Source organism: Hemitrygon akajei, chromosome 27 (assembly GCF_048418815.1).
Source record: "Hemitrygon akajei chromosome 27, sHemAka1.3, whole genome shotgun sequence".
Taxonomy (NCBI): domain Eukaryota; kingdom Metazoa; phylum Chordata; class Chondrichthyes; order Myliobatiformes; family Dasyatidae; genus Hemitrygon; species Hemitrygon akajei.
The window spans coordinates 49,147,790-49,165,068 of record NC_133150.1 but is presented as its reverse complement, the minus strand read 5'-3'; the positions used below and the strand labels follow the sequence as shown (position 1 = coordinate 49,165,068).

The 17,279-nt window shown below is 44.1% G+C and overlaps 1 protein-coding gene across 3 annotated transcripts in view; it reads right to left on the bottom strand.

The window, feature by feature from the left end:
- Window positions 1-16,138, bottom strand: part of LOC140717383 (membrane cofactor protein-like) — a 57,303-nt gene extending 41,165 nt beyond the window's left edge. For all 3 annotated transcript variants that reach the window (XM_073030915.1, XM_073030917.1, XM_073030916.1), the window contains exons 1-3: window positions 16,043-16,138; window positions 4,351-4,539; window positions 3,764-3,857 (exon numbers count right to left, since the gene is read on the bottom strand). In XM_073030915.1, coding sequence (XP_072887016.1) covers window positions 3,764-3,857; window positions 4,351-4,539; window positions 16,043-16,103 — 344 coding nt within the window. In that variant the 5' untranslated portion in view covers window positions 16,104-16,138. The remainder of the gene's footprint in view (window positions 1-3,763; window positions 3,858-4,350; window positions 4,540-16,042) is intronic.
- Window positions 16,139-17,279: the final 1,141 nt, after the last annotated feature.

Below are 17,279 nucleotides of genomic sequence, written 5' to 3'. Positions count from 1 at the left end.
CAAACTCCTTACAGACAGCAGTGAGAATTGAACCCAGGTTACCGATGTTTTACGTATTACGCCAACCACAATTTCCCAATTATTGGACATTAGCAACTCTGGGAAGGTCAGTGTTTATTGCTTTTCTCCATTGCCTTTGAGAAAGTGATGGAGTTGTCATCCTTCTGGTGAAATTATTCCCACAGCAGCATTGAATGGGGAGATAGGCCCAAGTAGTAAGGCTGATCAAAAACTCCCCTAACGAGACCACTCCACCAAACACTACTGCTTTATCATTTCCTGCCTGTCAGCTGATGTGCAGACACTGCTGTGCCTGCCATCACTCTACAGACACACTATCTACTTATATTTATTGTACTTTTTATTTTTGGGCTCTTAACGTATAATTTTTCATGCTGCATCGGATCCGGAGAAACAACTATTTTGTTCTCCTTTACACTTGTACGCTGGAAATGACATTAAAAAACCTGGAATGCAGGCCCTTGGGCATAACTGGCCGATGCTGTTCAAGGTATCCAACTAATTTAATGTGTTCAGCCCATATCACTCTAAACCAAGGCTTCACAACCTTTATATCCCTTGGAAGAGGAATTTACCCATGAGGCAGTGCGGCATGGCAGCAGTGGCCTTTCAGACCTGGTGTTACTTTAATTTAACTTTCTAATTTAAGTTTGATATACAATTTTTAATTCAGGCACATGGATAACAGAGCGACTATCTACCATCGCCAGACACTACTACAATACAGAGATCGCCCAAAAACAAACCTCCACAAAGATCTGCTGGCTGAATTACGTGACGTCAGCTTGCTGAGAGGAACGAGCCTACAATCCTCGGACTTGCCTGATGTTGGGAGCCGGAGATGGAGATGGAGACATCAGACCATTTTATTTGCCACGGGAATTCACCTCTGTCCTTATATTCGGTGTCTACATTCCCCCCAGTGCTAATGCTAAGGAGGCACTCTGTGAACTGTACGGGGCTATTAGCGAACTGCAGAACGCACATCCTGATGGACTGTTTATTGTCGCCGGTGATTTTAACCACGCAAACCTTAAGTCAGTGCTCCCCAAATTCCATCAGTATGTGGACTTTGCAACAAGGGGGGAGAACGCATTGGACCTGGTTTACACAAACATTCCCGACGCGTACTGGGCAGAGCCCCGCCCCCACCTCGGATACTCAGACCACATCTCTGTTATGCTAATCCCAGCATACAGACCGCTCGTCAGGCGCTCCAGACCAGTTCAGAAGCAGGTGAAAACCTGGCCAGCAGGAGCCATCTCTGCTCTTCAAGACTGCTTTGAGAACACTGACTGGCACATGTTCAGGGAGGCTGCAACCGATGGCGACTCTACCAATTTAGAGGAGTACACAGCATCAGTGACCAGCTACATCAGTAAGTACATTGATGATGTTACTCTGTCCAAGACCATCACTATACGCGCCAACCAGAAGCCGTAGATGACCGCAGAGGTGCGTGCGCTGCTGAGGTCCCGCGACTCCGCCTTCAGAGCAGGCGACAAGGCAGCTTTAACAACAGCAAGGGCCAAACTGTCCCGAGCCATCAGAGAGGCAAAGCGTGCACATGCCCAGCTAATCCAGTTACTTCCAGGACAGCGGCGACACGTGGCGCATGTGGAAGGGCATCCAGGACATCACCAATTACAAAACAATATCACCTGACTGTACAGGTGATGCCTCCCTCCCAAATGCGCTGAATAACTTCTACACCCGGTTTGAGGCGGAAAATTACATGGCGGCGAGGAAGACCACCCCTCAGAGGATGTGCAGACCAGCTAGCAGATGTTCTCACTGACATCTTCAACATCTCCCTGAGCAGTGCCACCATTCCAACATGCTTCAAGACCGCCATCATCGTCCCCGTGCTGAAGAAGTCTTCAGTGTCCTGCCTGAATGACTACCATCCCATTGCACTTACATCCATCATCATGAAGTGTTTCCAGAGGCTCGTCATGAGGCATATCAACACCCTGCTGCCCACCTCACTGGACCCCCCGCAGTTTGCGTACTGTCCCAACCGCTCAACAGATGATGCCATTGCCACCACCCTCCACCTTGCCCTAACCTACCTGGACAAAAAAGACACATACGTTCGGATGCTGTTCATAGACTTTAGTTCAGCATTCAACACAATCAACCCTTGGAAACTGATTGGAAAGCTGAGCCTATTGGGCCTGAACAACTCCCTCTGCAACTAGATCCTAGACTTCCTGACTGGGAGATCTCAGTCAGTCCAGATCGGGAGCAGCATCTCCAACACCATCACACTGAGCACAGGGGCTCCCCAGGGTTGCGTGCTCAGTCCACTGCTGTTCACCCTGCTGACCCACGACTGTGCTGCAACACACAGCTCGAACCATATCAAGTTCGCCGATGACACCACCGTGGTGGGTCTCATCAGCAAGAACAACGAGTCAGCTTACAGAGAGGAGGTGCAGCGGCTAACGGACTGGTGCAGAGCCAACAACCTGTCTCTTAATGTGAACAAAACAAAAGAGATGGTTGTTGACTTCAGGAGGGCATGGAGCGGCCACTCCCCGCTGAACATCGATGGCTCCTCGGTAGAGATCGTAAAGAACACCAAATTTCTTGGTGTTCACCTGATGGAGAATCTCACCTGGTCCCTCAACACCAGGTCCATAGCAAAGAAAGCCCAGCAACGTCTCTACTTTATGCGAAGGCTGAGGAAAGTCCATCTCCCACCCCCCATCCTCATCACATTCTATAGAGTTGTATTGAGAGCGTCCTGAGCAGCTGCATCACTGCCTGGTTCGGAAATTGCACCGTCTCAGATCGCAAGACACTGCAGCGGATAGTGAGGTCAACGGAGAAGATCATCGGGGTCTCTCTTCCTGCCATCATGGACATTTACACTACACTTGCATCCGAAAAGGAAACAGCATTATGAAAGACCCCATGCACCCCTCGTACAATCTCTTCTCCCTCCTGCCGTCTATGAAAAGGCTCCGAAGCATTCGGGCTCTTACAATCAGACTATATAATAGTTTCTTCCTCCAAGATATCAGACTCCTTAATACCCGAAGCCAGGACTGACACTTTGCCCTACTGTCCTGTTTATTATTTATTGTAATGCCGATACTGTTTTTGTGCAATTTATGCAGTCCAGTGTAGGTCTGTAGTCTAGTGTAGCTTTCCCTGTGTTTTTTTTTAATTACGTAGTTCAGTCTAGTTTTTTGTACTGTGTCATGTAAACCATGGTTTTGAAAAACGTTGTCTCATTTTTACTATGCACTGTACCAGCAGTTATGGTCGAAATGACAATAAAAGTTGACTTGACTTGACTTGAAGAAGACGACGAATAGCCTTTAACTCGGCAGTGGAGTTATCGGGGCACTGTCACGACAGTGATTGTTTAGCAAGCTATTCTTGTTTTACGACGCCAAGTTGCTAGTTCGACGCTCAACCCGACTCGGATTCGAACTCGGGAACCTTCGCTCCGGAGTCCGGCGCAGATATTATTGCGCCATCAAGCGGGACTATATCCCTTGGACCCCTATCATGGACCCCAGACTGGGAATTCCTGCTCTATCACCGTAGCTACTCCTGTTATTGTACCACCCTTACCCACCCCTTTCCAACAGCTAATCCCAAATGCTGTCCAACTTCTCGGTTTTTCCACCACCTTCTGTTCTGTTCTGATGCTAACACTAATGCAATAATTTGTAAACTGAAATATTAACTCAACTCTTTTCTTTCAGTCAAGTATGTGAATACTCACCCTTCATTACAATAAAATGTAATCTTACTTCCAAAAGTATTGTCACCCTGGTAATACCCATTCATAATTTCCCCTGGACTTCCACAGCTCTTTGCTGAATGAAAAAAGGAGAAAAAAAATCAGGATGTTACAAAATGTTAATATGCCTTTCCAATACAATTCACTGAAATGTAAGAAAAACACTAAACTGATGCACACTTTTTCCAGATCGTTCTAAATATTAATTAATTTCAAAGTTCAGGGTGAGCAAGTTAATTTATTCAAGACATTAAACTCCTCAGGAAATTACAGTGGCATTTTACCCTTCATTAAATTAATCTTGACATTACTGTTCGTAAAATAAGCTCTTCCTTAAATTTCAGTTTGCTTTTTCTCACTGAGGCTCAGGTGAGCAGATTTTCACTCGTGTCTAAAAGGCAGAGGAGCACACTTGAGAATTAGATTTGCGTCAGGAAGCGTCTGACTCCCATGAACCACACTCCAGCTAACTTACTTCAGTCCTGGAGAGGATGGGGACTGAGAAAAGATGCAGAATGCAGAATGGGAGAAGTTACTGAGTGAGAAAGGATTAGTTATTCAGTACTTACGTGAACAGGTGGCTTGTAATGGTTCCCAAGCACCTTCATTACAAGTAATAGATCTGCGATCGTTTTGAGAAAAAGTGTAACCAGGGTTACAGAGGTAAGAGACCCTGGATCCACTTGCAAATGTTTCATTCCCACGATATCTATCTTCTAGCATGCCATTTTCCAAGTTTGGTGGCTGGCTACATTCCCCTTAAAAAAAGAAAAGAATTAGTCTTTTTAATTTGCAACTAGCACAAGAGATGCATGCCTCGAAAAGACTCTCTTAAGCTATTTTGCTTCCATCCAGTTCAAAGCTTTTTGACAATGTTTTACAATATGGGAAATGAAGTAAAATTAAACATGAATACAAGTACAGAAGCAACTAACAGTGCTTTCTCTGCAAACTCTGAGTTATCATTGATGTTAGGTCCATCACTGACTATAAAGTCCTCCTCCTCTACAACCAGCAACACCACACCAGCTGAGCAGCTAAACTTCTTTGCTCAGTTTGACAGGGACGACAACGAACCAGTCCTGAAGACCGTCATACCTGAAGACACAGTGCTGAAACTGAACATTAGGCTACACAAGCTGGGACTCAATACATCAATTTGTAACTGCATTCTGGACTTTCCTACCAATCACACCAGTGAGACAAGGCAAGGATGCATAATCTCCCTGACCCTGAACACCGGTGCACCACAGGAATGTGTACTAAGCATTCCTCTTTCCATTCTTTTCACCCACTCCATCCTTAACTTTGGAGGCAACACCTCGTTGACTGGATTAATTACAAATAACAATGAAACAGCATACAGAGAGGAGGGACAGAAACTGTTGGAGTGGTGCAATAACCATAACATTTCACTCAAAGTAAAAAACAAAAAGAAATGATTATTGATTTCAGGAAATCAAGAAGGTATCAGCAAGCTCCACTACTCATAAGCAGTGAAACAGTAGAAAGGGACTCCAGTTTTAAGTTCTTGGGAATGAACAGCACAGAGCAGCTCCCTTGAACCACCAACATCTCCTTGATAATCAGAAAGGCTCAGCAATGCCTAAACAGTCAGCCCTCCTTATCTGCTGATTCTGCATGCACAAATTCAACCAACCGCGAATCGCGAGAACCTGGAAGTGCTCTTCCAGCACTTGTTGTTCGAGCATGTACAGACTTTTTTCCCCTTGTAATTTTTCCCTAAACAATGCAGTATAACAACCATTTACATAGCATTTGCATTGTATTAGGTATTATGAATGATCTAGAGATGATTTAAAGTACACGGGAGGATGTGCGTGGGTTATCGTGCATCGGGATCGAAAAAGATTGGAAGTTCTCTTACTAAGCAAGTCGGAACAGGTACATCTGGTATTATTTAGCATCAGTTAGTCAAACGTTTGTCTTAGTATATAGTATATATTTTACCTTTCTATGCATATAAAACACTTGTTTCAGCGCCGGGCTCGGGAACGGAATTTTTTGAGTTTGACCCAGTGACAGACCACTTCCGAGTGCGCTCTCCATCCATGGCAGGTTGATGTGGAGGATAAAAAACCCAAAACCCGATAATTAAACCACTGCATTGCTTAGTAATAATTGTAGCTTTCATCGGGGCAGAGCCTTTCTCACTTTATCCTTTAAAATTGTTCCGATCGTTAACCGACGTAGCCATGACCGATGGTGTTTCACCTCTTTCCGATCGCTTTATTATTTCCACTTTATTTTCAATTGTGATAGTGATTATTTTCGTGAACAGAAACACTGCGGATTCAGAGTTCTGGCGCTGGGTCCTAACGTCCACTGCACTGAGACAGGGTAAATAAAGTTCTTGGTTCTGCTGGGTCCTAAGATCCACCGCATTGAGCTGGTTGAAAAAGGGACTTGAGCATCCGTGAAGGGTCCCAGAACCAATCCCTTGCGGATAAGGAGGGCCGACTGTATTACCTTTCAGTTTAAAGTAGTGGTCACCAACCAGTCGATCATGATCGACCGGTCAATCTTTGAGACTTTCCTGATAGATCCTGGAAATAAATGAAAAATGCGCACCAGGCAGAAAAGACTGGAAGTAAAACCCCACAACCTGGAACCAACCCCTCCCCACAGACAGCTCTCCACAGCGGGAGCACCGCTATATCACCATTATCCTAATCAGCATCGACCTCTCTTTACAATGCAGACATCCCACCTCTCCCGGAAATTGACAGCGGCTCCGTCACCCGCAAATTATATACAATATCCTGGAAATCGATTTTTTTGAGAGAGCGAGAGACAGAAAGAGACAGAGAGTGCGCAAGAGGGCAACAGAGAGAGGGCACGTGCGAGATAGAGCACCATGGCAGAGTGTATCAAGAAAAAAATATAAAACGCACTTCACACCAGACAGCACTAAAGTGTACCCTTGCTTAATAGGGGTCAAAAATAATGACAGTGTTGCTCACTGCTCTGTTTGCAACAGTGACTTTTCTATTGCCCTTGGTGGGTTAAAATGTAAAAGACATGTTGAGGTGAGTTTAACAGGTGTCAGTCCTTCATTAGCATAGCTAACGTTATTTAAACTAGCTTGCAGCTGCTAAGGAGCTACTCTATTGCAGACATCCCACCTCTCCCGGGAGTCTCCCACAAATTGATTGTGCTACCTCCCTGAAATGAGTTTTTGCAGGGTGGGATGTCTGATAATGTTCACATTACAACACTTCTCCCCCTTTAAATTCCAACATTCCCCAGATGTAAAAGAACTGGGAAACAAAAAAAAAGTGGTGTCATTAGCTTGCGTACCTCTGAAATTTATACTAGTGTCTCAGTAACAGTTTACCAATACAAAACACCTGAAAAACGTGGCAGGTTCAACATTCAGTCTAACAAAGGAAACTGTCCATTCAAATATTTAGTCTGTGAGGTTTGCCAGGGCACTGTGCTGCAACAGATTAAAATTATGAAATCTAAGTACAGGAGCTGTCTTACTGATACACCTCAGAATGTCTCAGACTGGCTGTCTAGTCATGAGACAAATTTCAGTGATCAGTGATATATAAAGAGAGACCGGCTTCCAGGGCTACGGGGCTACACTTCCGGTCCCTTCTGCCCGGTGCACATGCTTGTGTCTGAACAATTTAGTAGGTCGATCTTGCCTGTAATTCATTTGCTTATTTATTATTATTTTTTTCTTCTAGATTACGTATTGCATTGAACTGCTGCTGCTAAGTTAACAAATTTCACGTCACATGCCGGTGATGATAAACCTGATTCTGATCGTGTCGTTGAGAGTACATTGACCTACTGCATGATAGTACAGCACACCAGCTGCAACAGGTTCGACCAAAAAGCACTTCAATGAGTCATCAGGACTAAACAGAACATCACTGGGACACAACTACCCGATATGGAAACCATCTACAAATAACGATATCTACGCTGTCATACAAAATCTTGATGGATTCATCCCACCCCAGTACATCCTGCAGGCGATACAGAAACATCCCTGAGTGGACATTCAGACTGAAAAACATTTTTTCCCCCAGGGCTGTCATACAGCTGAACAATGACACACCCACACATTGTCCACAGACACTATGGACAACCTCCAAGTGAAGTGGATGGGCATAATACTTGACCTGACTTTATACTTAGTCATTGTGTTTTATAGGATGGGCATGTGCAACACTTGAATGTGGCAGCCACTGTTCCTCTTAAATTTAGAGTGGTTTGTTTTTATTTGCTAGTGGTTTGACTAGCTGGTAGAACAAAGAGATCTCGGAATACAGGTACAGAATTCATTGGAAGATACAGCACAGGTTTGTAAAGGAAGCTTTTGGCACAATTTGCCATCATAAGTCAATGTACGAGTACAGGAGATGGGATGTTATGTTGAAGTTGTATAAGATGTTGGTGAGGCCTAATTTGGAGTATTGTGTGCAGTTCTGGTCTCCTACATACAGTTAAGATGTAAATTATACTGAAAGCGTACAGAGAAAATTTCCAAGGATGTTGCTGGGCCTGGAGGATCTGGTTATACCGATTGACTAGGTTAGGACTCTGTTCCCTAGAATTCCCTGGAATGTAGAAGGTTGAGAGGAGATTTGAAAGGTATAAAATATTATGAGGGGTACAGATAGTATTTTAAAATCTGAAGTTTGTAATGCAATAAATGAGAAGGAAAGGCAGCAGATCCTGATGAATTAGCAATAGAACAAATTATCAACTTTACACATACTAGAACAGGTTACTAAGAACGGGACAGAGACAATTGTAGTGGGATTAGACGCCAAGAAAGCTTTTGATTCAATTAGATCGGGGTCACCAACTTTTTTTGCACCGTGGACTGGTTTAATATTGATAATATTCTTGCAGATCGGCTGACTGGGGGGGGGGGGGGAGATATTAATCATGACTGGAATATAGACTAAGTCAACTATAAGTCACTTATAAGTGGCTAATACACTCAATTCTGTTTCTAAACAGGTTTAGCTAACAAATTTAATATTAAACAAAGCGCGTATTTTCCTCGCATGAATATAGTGATGACAATTATAAGTCACTTATAAATCAATAGCATCATAACTTTTTAAGTAACATTTGGATATTAAACACAGTGCATATTTTCCTCCCATAAATATATAAAACTATTACAACACACCAATATCGCTGAATCAGTGGGAGACCTGGGCTTTTTTCCCCTGCAACAAGATGGTCCCATTGAGGGGTGATGGGAGATAGCGATACTCGAAGGAGGTACCTTATATCCAGTCTATTCTGCAATTTAGTTTTCATTGCATTCATTGCAGAAAACCCCGCCTCGCAGAGATATGATGTTGGAAATGGAAGCAACGTTTTCAGTGCTTTTGTGGCTATCTCAGGATATTCAGCCTTGACTTTGATCCAGAATGCCGGCAGAGATGTTATGTCAAACATACTTTTCATCCCACCGTCATTTGCAAGCTCAAGGAGTTGATCTTCTGCCTGCACTGACATGGATTCACCGGGGACATTCACAAATGAGTCATGCACCCATTCCTTTGCACGTCTTGGGTAATTTGCGGTTGGGAAGTAACGCTCGAATTCTGTCGACAGCAAAGATAGGTGACCGCACACCAGCTGTGAGAAGGACGGTGCAGCCTCAATCTCTCCCAAAATCCCAGCTAATGTTGGGAACATGTCAAATATACCCCTGTCCACTCACCATCCCCACAGTTCCAGTTTGGCTTTGAAAGCAGACACTTCATCTGCCAACTTGAAGACAGCTGTCATTCTCCCCTGAAGTGACAAATTAAGTTCACTGAACAGGCTGAAGATGTCACACAGATAAGTGAGTTTTGCTATCCACTCCTTGTCACTGAAATGCGCTGCCAGTGGTGACTTTTTTCCTGAAAGAAATCTCTGTAGCGGCTCTCTTAACTCAAAAACCCTGGCCAGGGCTCTACCCCTTGATAGCCACCTGACTTCAGTGTGTAAGAGAAGGCGTTTGTGCTCTGCATCCATTTCCTCGCAAAGCTGCTCAAACAGACGTGAGTCAAGGGCTTTTGCTTTGATGTGATTGATAACTTCAACAACGTCACTCAATACGCTGTTAAGATCAGGTGACATTTTTTGGCTAGCCAGCATTTCCCTGTGTATGACACAGTGTGTAGACTGGCATTCAGGGGCAACCTCTTTGACTCAGGTAGTGAAACCAGACAGCCGTCCAGTCATAGCTGCAGCCCCGTCTGTGCACATTTCAACACAGAGTGACCAGTTCAATTTGCCTGACATGTAGTCATTTAAAGACTGGAATAGTTCTGACCCAGTTGTGTTAGTTGGCAGCGGCAGTGCACAAACATATCATCATGCACATCGTCTTGAAATGTATTATCGCACATAAACCAGCAGTATTGCCTTGTTGTCGACATCGGTAGACTCATTGACCTGGATAGCATACCATGGTGACATGTTAATCCGTTCCAACAGCTGTGCTTCGATGTCCTCCGCTATGTCATCGACTCTCCTTGAAACTGTGATAGCTGAAAGAGAAACCTGTGTCATCTTGTTAACTGCAGCTTCTTCCAACAGTTCACGGCACATGTCCTTGGCAGCAGGCAGAATCAATTTTTCACCAACAGTGAAAGGCTTCTTCGCCTTAGCGACACGGCTAACCACTAAGTACGACGCTCTCAGAGCAGCAGCATTTATGGAGGTGGTGGCTCTCAGCACTTGCTTCTGTCCCGCTTGTTCATGTTTTTTCCACTCAAAAAACTCAACGGGTTTGTCTTTAAGTGCAGGGTGCTTGGACTCAGGGTGCCGTAGTAGTTTTGAGGGCTTCATTGCCTCATTAGACAGCTTGCCTCCACATATCACACACAGGGGGCTTGGAGCTTGCGAGTCACTGGTCGCATTAAAGCCATATTTTATGTATGACTCATCTTATTTTCTGTTGAAGGAAGCTTTCCTTTTTTTTTGCAGTCTCGGCCTCAGCTGTCTCTGCATTATCATCATTGTTAGGCCCTTTATGTCCCTACCACCTCTTCCAAAGAAACTCTCAAGCGACATTTGTTTTTTAACTCATCAAGTAGTTGTAGGTCAATGACCGACTGATGACCTTGCATGCGTTCAGTGGGCGTGACAGGGAATGAGGAAAGGTGCAGCTGACTCATATCGCCAAATCATATCATTGCCTCGCGGCCTGGTAGCACATGCTTTGTGGCCCGGTGGTTGAGGTCCACTGAGTTAGATGGGTTAGATCCTATACAAGGTGTTAGGAAGATTCGGCTTTCAAGAAAAGTTTATTAAAGTAATCCAGACTTTATATGCCAGCCCTATAGCTCAAATTAAGATAAACAGGGACCTCTCTGACTTTTTTTTTTAATTTTAGAGAGAGGAACTAGACAGGGATGCCCAATTTCCCCTCTCCTCTTTGCACTATACATTGAACTTTTAGCCCAACCAATAAGACAGAGTGAAACTGTAAAAGGTATCAAGGTGGCAGGGATTGAACAGAAGGTGGCGCTATTTGCAGACGACATCTTAGTCTATTTGAGTGAACCAGAAAAATCATGCATAGGATTGTTTACACTATTGGACAAGTTCCAGAAAATATCAGGTTATAAAATTAATGTGAAGAAAATGCAGGTTATGTCATTAAATTATACAGCATCCAAAAAACTGCAGGATACATATGATCTTAAATGGGAAGCTAAATCATTAAAATATTTAGGAATAACACCGCCAAAAGATCTTTCAACGTTGTTACAGATAAATTATGGGCCATTAATTTCAGAGATAAAAACAGATATACATAGATGGAATCTTATCCCCTTTTTAAGTTTAAATTCAAGGATAAATACTATAAAAATGAATATTGTCCCTCGGTTACTTTACTTTTTCCGGACTTTACCTGTGGAGGTAGGTGATAATCAATTCAGGGAACGGGGCAATTGGATTTCCCACTTTATTTGGCAAGGGAAGAAACCTCGAATCTGATTTAACACCTTACAGTTAGGAAAGGAAGGAGAAGGCATGGTACTTCCTTGCTTAAGAAACTATTTTTAGCTTCACAGATAACCCCTCTGTTGTATTGGTGTAACGGACAATACAAGGCTAGATGGAAGGAAACAGAATTTGGATTGATTGAGTTTTCCTCCACAGGCCTCAACTGCGGACAAAGGATTGATGGCCCAGTTGGAAAAAATTAAAAACAGCTGGATAAATCTCACACTAAAAGCATGGCAGAAGGTGGCTAATTCATGTGGAATCTACAACATGCTAAAACTTTTCAGATGGTGTGCTTAAGATACCGAATTCCTGCCCAACAGAGGAGATAAAAAAAATTTGTATTATGGACAAAGAAAGGCCTTACAACCTACCTCTCATTCACACATAAAAGTGCATTACCAAGGTTTCAATACCTGAAGGACAAACACAGCCTAGAACAGAACGACTTTTTTAGGTACCTTCAAGTACGACACTACTTTAACCAGAATTGTAGTTATACAGACTTATCAACAGCAGAATTAGAATTTTTTAAGATTCTGAAATTGGCTTACAGCTCAATACCAAGTAAATCAATTTCTCAATTATATAATGCCCTCTCTCATTCCAAAAAGGAAAACACGTTTTATATTAAGGAGAAGTGGGAGAAAGAAGCTGGGTTGATACTCTAAGAATGTGGTTTTGTGAAAGACAAAGGTACAAGAAACACGATATTGATGTTAAGGATACTATCAGAACGAGCTATTCAAGTGCAGAAAGATTTCTTTGTTTTATTGACTGCACAAAAGCATTTGATAAAGTGAAGCATTGTAAGTTATTTGAAATATTACAGGAAACTCTAGATCTAGATTCGAAAGACCTCCGCCTAATTAGTAATCTGTACTGGGAACAAACTGCCGCTGTAAGAATAGATGGAGAAGTGAGGCAGTCCCAAAAGAAGCGTTAGACAAGGGTGTGTCTTCTCCCTACTTGTTTAATGCATACAGTGAAACAATATTACAAAAAATAACAGACATCTTGGGAATCACAGTTGGTGGTGAAAACATCAATAATTTCAGATATATAGATAACACTGTGTTAATTGCAAGTATAGAGGAAGAACTACAAAACTGAATTGATACGGTTGTTGAAGAAAAGTGCAAAAATGGGTCTATCTATCAATTGCAAAAAGACAATGTATGGTGATATCCAAAAAGAAGGAGAATCCTATCTGCAAGCTGAGAACAAACAGGGAAGTCATAAAACAAGTACAGAACTTTTGCTACTTAGGAAGCTGGGTGATATCAGATGGCAGGTGCGACATGGACATCAAAGGAAGAATAGGGATGGCAAAAGACACCTTTACGAGAATGAAGAGTATACTGACCAACACTAAACTAGGCATGAAAACCCGCCTCAGAGTACTGAAATGTTATGGTTATCCAGTTGTGTAATATGGCTCTGAATGTTGGACAATACCTAGTAACATGAGGAAACGAATTGAAGCAGCAGAGATGCGGTTTTTTGAGGAGGATGCAAAGAATATCATTGACGAAACAACTATCCAACAAGGATGAATGGAGCAAGCACAGAAAGAGAAATAATGTATGAGATCATGAAAAGGCAAAGCAACTTCATTGGACATGTGATTAGGAAAGAGGAATTAGAATGCGCGGTAATTATGGGAAAGATTGAAGGGAAGAAAGCAAGAGGAAGGCAAAGACAAATGATGATGGGAGACAGCAGCCAGAGAACTGGAAATGAATACCAATGAATTGATCCATTTGACCCGAAACAGGAGTGTGTGGGCCATGGCAGTCAAAGCTCAACTTGGGAAATACATCTCAAGTCAAGTCAATTTTTATTGTCATTTCAACTATAACTGCTGGTACAGTACACAGCAAAAACGAGACTTTTTCAGGACCATGGTGCTACATGAAACAATACAAAAACTACACCAAACTACGTAAAACAGCACAAAATAACTACACTAGATAACAGACCTACCTAGGACTGCATAAAGTGCACAAAACAATGCAAGCATTACAATAAATAATAAACAATAAGCACGGTAGAAGGCTGTAAGTTGGTGTCAGTCCAGACTCTTGGTATCGAGGAGCCTGATGATGATGATGACAGATAGGGTAAATGCACGCAGGCTTTTTCCACTGAGGCTGGGTGGGATTACAACCAGAGGTCATGGGTGAAAGGTGAAAAGTCTAATGGGAACATGAGGGGAATCTTCTTCACTCAAAGGGTTGTGAGAGTGTGGAATGAGCTGCCAGCACGTGGTCCATGCGAGCTCGATTTCAACAATTAAGTGAAGTTCGAATAGATTCGTGGATGGAGGGCTAATGGTCACGTGCACATCGATGGGATTAGGCAGTTTAAATATGTCGGAACGGACTAGATGGGCCAAAGGGCCTGTTTTAGATAGATAGATACTTTATTCATCCCCATGGGGAAATTCAACTTTTTTTCCAATGTCCCATACACTTGTTGTAGCAAAACTAATTACATACAATACTTAACTCAGTAAAAAAATATGATATGCATCTAAATCACCGTCTCAAAAAGCATTAATAATAGCTTTTAACAAGTTCTTAAGTCCTGGCGGTAGAATTGTAAAGCCTAATGGCATTGGGGAGTATTGACCTCTTCATCCTGTCTGAGGAGCATTGCATCGATAGTAACCTGTCACTGAAACTGCTTCTCTGTCTCTGGATGGTGCTATGTAGAGGATGTTCAGAGTTATCCATAATTGACCGTAGCCTACTCAGCGCCCTTCGCTCAGCTACCGATGTTAAACTCTCCAGTACTTTGCCCACGACAGAGCCCGCCTTCCTTACCAGCTTATTAAGACGTGAGGCGTCCCTCTTCTTAATGCTTCCTCCCCAACACGCCACCACAAAGAAGAGGGCACTCTCCACAACTGACCTATAGAACATCTTCAGCATCTCACTACAGACATTGAATGACGCCAACCTTCTTAGGAAGTACATTCGACTCTGTGCCTTCCTGCACAAGGCATCTGTGTTGGCAGTCCAGTCAAGCTTCTCGTCTAACTGTACTCCCAGATACTTGTAGGTCTTAACCTGCTCCACAGGTTCTCCATTAATGATCACTGGCTCCATATGGGGCCTAGATCTCCTAAAGTCCACCACCATCTCCTTGGTCTTGGTGATATTGAGACGCAGGTAGTTTGAGTTGCACCATATCACAAAGTCCTGTATCCTATACTCCTCCTCCTGTCCATTCCTGACACACCCCACTATGGCCGTGTCATCAGCGAACTTCTGCACATGGCAGGACTCTGAGTTATATTGGAAGTCTGATGTGTACAGGGTGAACAGGACCGGAGAGAGTACGGTTCCCTGCGGCGCCCCTGTGCTGCTGACCACCGTGTCAGACCTACAGTCTCCCAAACGCACATACTGAGGTCTATCTGTCAAGTAGTCCACTATCCAATCCACCATGTGAGAGTCTACTCCCATCTCCGTTAGTTTGTGCCTTAAGATCTTAGGCTGGATGGTGTTAAAGGCACTAGAGAAGTCAAGGAATGTAATCCTCACAGCACAACTGACCCCCTCTAGGTGAGAGAGTGATTTGTGCAGCAAATACGTGATAGCATCCTCCACTCCCACCTTCTCCTTATATGCAAACTGAAGAGGATCCTGGGCGTGCCTGGTTTGTGGCCTCAGATTCTGTATTATCAGCCGCTCCATGGTCTTCATCACGTGCGACGTCAAGGCAACAGGTCTGAAGTCATTCAACTCCTTTGGTTGTGGTTTCTTCGGTACCGGGACAATACAGGATGTCTTCCACTGTCTGTTTTGGTGCTCTGACAAGAGGGTGAATTTGTGTTATGGCACATTTGTGTTAATCAGCCGGTGGACTGAGTACTAGAGTTGGCACGTCGTGTTACAGCCGCCCAAAACGTTAGCATCTCCTCTCCAGACTGTGTCAGACACCAGAGCCGGTAGGGAACAAGACGCGAGAAAGCGGCATCACAGAACTCAGACTCAGCTGAGTGAAACAAAGCAAGATTACAGCGGGAATGCTGAGAGACTGTCAGCAACCTTACACAGCCAACACAGGAACGGTGCAGATCGACAGACAGATCTCTCAGAGCCGACCGGATAGCAGTGAGCTCAACACGCAGCCACCCCTGGACAGAGACTTTCCCAGCCCATTCCCTAACCACAAACACTCCCCTCGTCACTCCGGCCCGGATACCCAGGACCCGTCCCCTTCCCGACCGAGCCCCGGCGCGCTCACCTGCCCCCGAGGCCCTCGCCACGATCGCCCAGAGCAAAGCAAACAGCAGCACAAGCGCCATAGTCGCCACCGGAAATTACCGCACCCTGCGTGACGGGAACGCCGGAAAGGCGACTCCAGAAGGTGCGCTTGCGCTCTGAGCTGAAGCCGAGACATGGTGCCGCCATGCTTTATACTGGCGCTCTTATCCTCGGGACTGCCAGGCAGACGTGACTGAGCCCGGGGCAAATGCTAGAGGACTCCCCAGGCCAGGAAGCATCCGCGGAAAAGTCAACAGTCGATGTTTCGGGCTGAGACCCTTATTTAAGACTAGGCAAGAAGGGGAGAGGTCAGATTAAAAAGGTGCGGGTATAGAAGAAAGATGTAGAAGGTAATCAGTGAAACCGGGAGGAGGGGAGGAGGTGGTGGGGGTAATTACTGGAGGTTCGAGAAATTGATATTCATGCACTCGGTTGGAGGCTGTCCAGACGGAATACAAGGTGTCGCTCCTTCAACCTGAGTGTGTCCTAAAGGCTGATTTATACTAATGCGTAGTAGCCGACGCCGTTGTGAGCATTGATACCTGTGCGTTGATGTGTGTGCGTCGCTCTGCAATTCACCGCCAAAACGCTAGTCGGCGGTGGGGTTTCCATGCCACTGTATAGAGAGAGTTTCAAGTCAAGTCAAGTTTTATTGTCATTTCGACCATAACAGCTGGTACAGTACATAGTAAAAACGAGACAGTGTTTTTCAGGACCATGGTGTTACATAACACAGTACAAAAACTAGACTACAGACCTACCCCGGACTGCATAAAATGCACAAAACAGTGCAGGCATAAATAATAAACAAGACACTACTTTGTGTACTTCAAACAATAGCAACTGAGCGCATCATGTTGGAGTTGGAGCTAATAAGTGTTGAACAAGGGTTACTTTTATTGAAATTACTGCAACACAAGAAAAGAGAGAAGATGTCGGAGGAGATGGTATGTACGACCATTGAACGGATTGAGGCAGAAGGAGGGTGAATTTTCTGTGCTTGTCTGGCCACTGAGAGACATGGACGAGGAAACGCATTGCAAATATTTTCGGATGTCGGCAGGTAGATTTGACTCATCGTCTCCAACCATTTATTTCGCATCAGTGTATGTACAGTATGCCTATAGACAGGAGGAAATGCGATGTTACCAAGCAGACCAATCACAGTTGTTGATGTCTGCGTCGCCACGACGTGCAATTACATTTTTGGAGAGGTG